At 32.9% G+C, this 7,388-nt stretch overlaps 1 protein-coding gene across 1 annotated transcript; it reads right to left on the bottom strand.

Annotated features, from left to right (window-relative positions):
- Positions 1-978: 978 nt before the first annotated feature.
- On the bottom strand, positions 979-4,837 carry LOC149482522 (solute carrier family 22 member 3-like). The gene is made up of 3 exons (XM_089703827.1): positions 4,485-4,837; positions 1,898-2,305; positions 979-1,723 (listed from the first exon to the last, which is right to left on the bottom strand). Exons 1-3 carry the CDS (start codon positions 4,835-4,837, stop codon positions 979-981), a joined length of 1,506 nt encoding a protein of 501 aa, XP_089559953.1.
- Positions 4,838-7,388: the final 2,551 nt, after the last annotated feature.

Genomic DNA, 7,388 nt, shown 5'->3' with positions numbered 1-7,388 from the left:
TCATAAACTCAACGTATATTGAAACTTCGCCCTCTGAGTTTGCGCTCGAACAAGAAGTCATCTGTCGATTTAGCTAGTTGCCTATAAAAAGTGAAGTGTGTACTTCTTTAGGGCAGAGACATTTCAATGCAAGATGTAATTCTTTGGTATATTAGTCATTGCACCGAGTATGCGATGGTGATCACTGATCAGCCATCTATGCCGAATTGAGATTTTTATTTATTTTATTACACTGGTTAAACATTTTTTTAAACTCAAACACGCAAAATAATTTATTTCAATCTTATGAGAGCAAATATCTCTGTTCTACCTACTACGTAGGTAGGTACTACAAATTTCACAAAGTAATTAATTTATAACTCTACCTCTTTCCTTCTGAAAACTTCTTTTTACTCGAACCTCGCACTCAACTTCACAGTAACTGCTTTGCAAACAGGTGACATCCTATTTTAACTTCGATAGAACTCACGAATGAATAAGTTTAAGTTTTAACTTCATCCACAACATCACGTACATCAGTTAACATTAAACACGAATTACAAAACTTGAAAAACCTAAACCATTTCTTAGCCACTTAATACTTTAACTTGGAATGGAACACTGATATTGTGGTAATAAAAACTTTTTTCATTATCCCGGTGTTAAGAAGCTTATTGAAAATAACTGTGCCACCGAAAGCGTGCTTTTCATCGGCTTGTATACTCTTTTGTCACAAGCACTTTGAAACTTTTGTATAGAAGACTGCATTTTATGGATATTACCCATAGACTGATTAAATTTTTAAAGTACTTTTAGTATTATAGGTAAATTTATGTAAAAATGAAGATTCTTATATAAAATGATAGAAACTTCTTGTATCATATGCAAGTTATGTGAATAAAGCATAATGGTTAATAAATATTTTTGTACTGTGCAAATTAATGAGAAAAATAAAGGAATAATAAAAGTTCATTAATTTAACATAATTTATTGTCTCTTTTACTCTATAGCAGGAAGTGGTACATTCCCAGTGTTTTTGAACGAATCATCTTCTTCCAAGCGAGTTTTTCGTCTAGTTAATGTTCTAGTATCATCTAAAGACGAGGGCAATTCCGCATTCTTCGTCTCAGGCAAAATACAACATAATATAGTTCCTAAAAGAGCAAGTGCACCAAAAACACTACCAGATGCAGTTTCTGATAAAGAGTTTATAAGCGGAGCAGTTATTTGGCCAATCCTTGATAATACTGATAAAAATCCTAATGTAGAATTCCTCACTGAAGTCGGAAATAATTCCACACTATACAGAAATACAATGATAAACGACATGAAGAAAAAGCAGTTGCATATACAAGCCAACACGACTCTCAACCACAGTAGCTTTATCGGCATACAAACTACTAAGATCATGAAAAAGCCAGAGAAAAATATCGTCAACATTAAAAACGTTCTACGGCTTAGCCATTGTAATAGAAAAATAGAAGATAAAGTTCCTGGAAGTAACAAAAAGCCAGACACTGCTACATTAACGTATATATCGCCACTCATTTTGCCAATATATTGAGAAACGCCGTAATAACCCATGCCACAGAGAAAATATATCACAGACATGCATCCCAAATTGATTGTCAGTTTCTTATGTTTGAATATTTGCCAGAACTTCATTTTCCTTTGTGACTTGTTGCTCTGATGGGCTAGATACTGCTCGATGTCTTCTTTTATGTTCTCGCAAGGTTTTCCATTTCTGCAATAAATGATTTAATTAAATTACAGTTCACAAAATCTTATCATTATCATCAGGCTTTTTGATTTACTAGGAATCAAAGTCAGGATCACAAAATCATAATCTGTATTGAACTGGTTACCATATTTATCAAATTTCTATCGAAACAGAGATGAAACATAAACCATAACTTACATTTCACCAAACCGTTGCATGACAGCCACTGCTTTATCAACCTTGTCATTATCCATCAACCATTTAGGTGACTCCATCACCAGCCACCAGGAACTCAAGTAAATAAAAACAGGAATGGACAGCGCAAGCTGAAATTCATCACAATGACGAAACAAATACGAAACACCAGGTAACGTTATATGACTGATATTTGAAGGTATGTGGAATAAAGCAGTAATGACTTCTCTATGCCGTAAGTTGCAGTACTCTATGCAGAGGACAAAAGCGGTGATGATGGCGCCCCCACAACCAATTCCTTCAAGGCATCGCATTAATGTGAATGCTGCTATTGTAGGCATGGCGCTGACGAGGCATCCCGATACAGCAAGGATTAGACAACATACTGCGTACATTGAGAGCCGACCAAATCTGAAACAATCGTTAATCTATACTAATATTAAAAAGCTGAAGAGTTTGTTTAGGAACTACTGGTCCGATTTGAAAAATTCTTTCGGTGTTAGATAGCCCATTCATCGAGCAAGGCTATAGGCTATATATCATCACGCTAAGACCAACAGGAGCGGAGCCACGCGGGTGAAACCGCGGAGCGCAGCTAGTAGTACATGTAGTCAATCTTACTACTAATATACTTTTCGTAATTTTCTAGCCATTATTATTGGAAGAACAAAATATGTAATAAGGTTAACATTACTAAACATTAACTAACCAAATCAATAATCATGAGACCTATTTTGATGAAATATCTATGAAAGCAAACAGAATGTTTATAATTCTCGAAAATAGATTTGACATAGACATAGACATAGACACACATTTATTTACAATCAATAACACACACAACAACTGACAAAAATAATAACAAAACACAGAACATTACAAATAAAGCAATAAAAAAAAGAGAGAGAAATAAAAAATAAAATAGAATAAAAAACAATAAATACATAGTTGTTATTATGTGCTATGGCTGCAAAATGGTTCTGGCTCAGCATATGTCATGAGTCAGTGGACTCATGACGCTGTTGATTCTGCCAGAACCCAGATTTGGTTGTTATACCATCGTTATATTATTATTTTGGCTTTAATTCTACCCTCTAAATATAACTTAATTGATAGATTCACTTTTTTTTTTTGTTATTTTAAAACAAGTAAGATTTTAATGAGAAGAAGACTGCTATTCGTGACGTTAATACTTAATTACTTTAGTTTTCAAAACCAATTGAATCAGATTTCTAAAGACCGGGAGATACTGACACAAAATTTCGAGTCATTTGTAACAGGATGGCGGTTCTACAGGGGTCTTAGTACGCAATGACAAAAAGAAAAACGATGGCGTGAACGCTGGTACCGGCGGCTTAGTCGCGTGGGCGTTAGTCGAACTCGTCGGAAAATAGCGAAAGTCAAACGATTTGTAACAGTATGGCACTTATTTTTCCTGTAAGTGTGAGGATCAACAAATATAAATACAAAATTTCAAAGATCTAAGTGTTGGAAATCCTCACTTATATAAATTAATAATAAATTAAGTTTTCAAGTATAACAGCACTTTTTCCCCCTACTAGAAGTATGGCAAATATAATAATGGTCACATTTTATCAAATACTCTCCAAAAATCCAAATGCAAAACTGGTACAAAAAGTTTGGCGAAATAAAAATTTTTTGCAGATTTTCGGCGGTATGGCGACCATTTGGAATCGTCCGAAAAGTATGGCATGGCGATTTTCGTAAATGGCTGCACGACGATAGTTACCTGTGCAAAAGTTAGCCTGGTACAAATGGTTGAATGATTGTTTTATTTAAATCAACACATTCGCGTCGGTATGGCGGGCTGTAAGTCACACCGGAAAAGTATGGCATGACACTACCGCCTACTACTTTTTTATGGGCTATCGGTAAATTCTAAAATTTTTGTGTTACAAATCGTTTGACTTTCGCTATTTTTCCGACGAGTTCGACAAACGCCCACGCGACTAAGACACCGGTACCAGCGTTCACACCATCATTTTTCTTTTTGTCATTGCGTACTAAGACCCCTGTAGAACCGCCATCCTTGTTACAAATGACTCGAAATTTTGTGTCAGTATCTCCCGGTCTATAAATAAAGTTTAACGTTGATTGCGTACGTGGGTATTTTATAAAGCATTGCAATTGATGTCTAGTTTATTACGAAATAGCAATGAAATTATTTAACACTAGGTTTCCGCCCGCGGCTTCGCCCGCGTTTTCAAAGAAAAATCTGTTCCCGTAGGATTTCCAGGATAAAACCTATCCTATGTCCTTTCTCGGGTATCAAAATATCTCCATACCAAATTTCATGAAAATTGTTTCAGTAGTTTAGGCGTGATTGAGTAACAGACAGACAGACAGAGTTACTTTCGCATTTATAATATTAGTATGGATTAAAGGTTAATAAAAATTAATTTTCAATTTAACTTTATCATTTTACACATAAAAATAAAGTATTCAAAATTGTATTATATTAAAACTGGAATCTTTTTTATTTATTTGAACGTATAGTATATAATTATAATTGGGGTGGATGAGCTAGGTACTAGAAGTTTTAAATCTAATCTATTCAATAATATCATACTTATCAGACAGGAATCCGAACATTAAGGCCCCAATCAGTAAGCCGACGAAATTCATGCTATGCGAGAAACTTATCAGCCAGGAATTTTCGCAGTATATCCCAAATTTTGTCTGCATGGTCTGTTCAAACACGCCTCTATCCCATACAGGCTCATCGCACGGACACAAATTACTTGAATTTCCTTTGCAAAAATAATCAATAGGCGGCGATAAAAATATAAGGTTCAACGCATGCCAGAATATCGGTATTTTACTCGAAAATAAAAGAATGAATAAGAAGTAATGGTATCTAGTTATGTCGTTAAACTGTTTTTCTATGGGATTGTGGAACTTTGGATGCTTTATTTTGGCCATGATTTGGTTTCATGGAAATCTAGTTGGTCGTGGCTGTGACGGTATATTTTGATTGCTATTTTAATTTCTATTGAAATTCATGAAGGAGCTACTTAAAATTATTTATTACTTATTCTTATTTATGTCCTTCTTTATCTCAATGGTAGAATAAAAATAAAATTTAAGTACTTGATTCAATACGATTCAAAACTTTATACTTTATAAGCTTTCAAAGAAAGAAGCTAATTAGCTTTTTTCTTCTAATAACAATCATAAGATCTTAAAATAAGTCAATCTTCAAAATAGTGGTCGCATTGCTTGTTATTATTTAGTAGTCTGTGGCATTAATATCAATAAGGCAAGTTATCTCAACCATTTAATATCTAAAAACGAATAAATAAATGATATTGTGGATATAACCATAGAAATCGCAACTTAGTTGAAAATACATGCTTTTAAACCCCTCAAATTGTTTCCAACTAATGAACAACTGAGTACCCAGTACATGTCAAACTTCTAATGGATATAATTCGGGATTGTGGTCAACAAAAACATCTTGAAGTAACCTTTTAAATAATTAAACTTTGTGCGGTAAAAACTTGAGGGTTCCGAAGTTGGTTATAATTTTAAAGAGATAATACCGTTCAGTGATCAAGAGGTCTATTGTTTTGTGAAACTTTTAATATTGTGTTTATTTTTATTTTCCTGGAAGGTACTTTTGTACAAAGGAGATTCTATCAATTTATTCTTGAGTAGATTCTGAGTCTAAATTAAGCAAATTAGTGAATACGGCTGCTTTATAACTTTACTGAAAAGAGAAAAATAATTTAACTAAAATTAGCCATGTGTAAGAAATTGCTTATTTTTATTCTGTCCTAATAATTAATTAAACCATATGGATAACAAATTTATCCCGTATGAATTAGATGCTTAACCGCGGTAAATATTGGCCTAACCTTCTATCTTCCTAACTATCTTTAGTCTTTTAAAAAACATATCCGTTGCATAATGTAAGCAAGACAAACACACAATCATATCTTTAAAATATATGCATACTTATTTGTTGAAATATATAGAGCTGTTAATACCTACATCGTTATAAAATAACGGAATACTCGTGATTTAAGTGCGGTATCGATAAATCACGCCGATGATTCGTTCGCGTTCCCAGCTATCAATCTTGTGTTCTCCGACCTAACGCATAATGTTAAGGGGCTTTTACATTTAATGAAATTAAATTATTTATTTTGCGTATTATAATACGGTAACGGTCACGATACCTATAAAACTTATGTATATGATATTTACTTGTAGGTGAATAAATTCAAGGTTGAAACTTTAGGTAGAAATGTTTTCTCATTTGATTTAGTGAAACAAACAATTAATTAAAAATGTGTTAAAGAGTAAAGATAATACGGTTTAAGTCTTTCTTGTCATATAGAACGAAAATTAAAAAGGTAATTATATGATTCAGATGCGTCATTTTTTACAGATGATAAAGATAATCACTTCATTTATTTCTGTCCGATATTTTAAAGCATACCTACCTATTTGTTTTTATGAATGTTTATATACGCATCCAAATTTTTCCTGCCTATAATTGTATATTGTATTTATAGCCTTGCAAGATATTATTTCATAATACACAACAAATTAATCAAATGTAAAAACCTCTTAATATATTAACATGTTTTTAATATTTCGTATGAAGCACAAAACATGCGTTTCGGCACTTTCAGACGGTTATTAACCCGTGACACGTTCTACGCACAATATTTGTGTCGTAACGCAAATTGTACTGTAGCGTACTGCGCACAAACTCTGTGCCTAACGCGGCCCGTGACATTGAAGGCCATCTGTAGTGAATTACAAGTGAATGTTTCCAGTATAAAAAATATTTCTCTATGCCTTAAACATTTATAATTCGAATCGACACGACTCCGAGACAGGCAATAGAGACCAAAACCACAAAATAAAAAAAAAAGTGAATCATTGATTGAGTTGCGTCATCGGCCATAGTTTGTGACATTTGTCTTGTTCAACGAATATTTGGATTGGGAATTATGCCGAGAGGAATAATTAGATGAGTGATAATTGAGACGTATATTACTGGAAATTTTACGTAGAATACGTTTATGATATTGGTTTTAGGGATATTTGAAGAATACTCAGTGAAAAAGTGTCTCAACTTTTCAGTGCGGAAGACGCAAAATGGCGCTTTTTTTCTTGTTTGTGAATAATGGAGATTTGTTATTATTCATAGTGAAATACGTTGTGTTAAATGTGTGAAAATATAAGTGAATGTATTTGACAATCGTGTAGTGATATGAAAACGTGAATATGATCATTTGATGACTCAGCATTATCATATAAGTGTTAGTATGTAAGCAATTAAAATTAAAACAAAAGAAAATCATTTTTTTATAATTTTATAGAAAAAATATATCGTCATGATTACATTTTTATGCTATAACTAGTTTCTTCCTCTTTCCAAAAATATATAATACATGGCATATAATTATAGAACAATAGGGTAAATAAAATTTTCAAACTCGGTAGTCATAAAAGAGCT

Source organism: Colias philodice, chromosome 15, assembly GCF_061535455.1.
Source record: "Colias philodice isolate Cphi_HAF_F1 chromosome 15, ilColPhil1 Martin Lab GWU primary, whole genome shotgun sequence".
Lineage (NCBI taxonomy): Eukaryota > Metazoa > Arthropoda > Insecta > Lepidoptera > Pieridae > Colias > Colias philodice.
The sequence above is the reverse complement of the archived record's forward strand: the minus strand, read 5'-3'. Positions and strand labels throughout refer to the sequence as shown.

What these genes read in the sequence shown, in the direction of transcription:
- LOC149482522 (XM_089703827.1), bottom strand. Translation starts at nt 4,837, where the DNA reads ATGGCCAAAATAAAGCATCCAAAGTTCCACAATCCCATAGAAAAACAG. An exon ending in TTCGGATTCCTGTCTGATAA is followed by an intron (nt 2,306 to 4,484) that starts GTATGATATTAT and finishes CGATTGTTTCAG; the next exon opens with ATTTGGTCGGCTCTCAATGT. An exon ending in ATGCAACGGTTTGGTGAAAT is followed by an intron (nt 1,724 to 1,897) that starts GTAAGTTATGGT and finishes CATTTATTGCAG; the next exon opens with AAATGGAAAACCTTGCGAGA.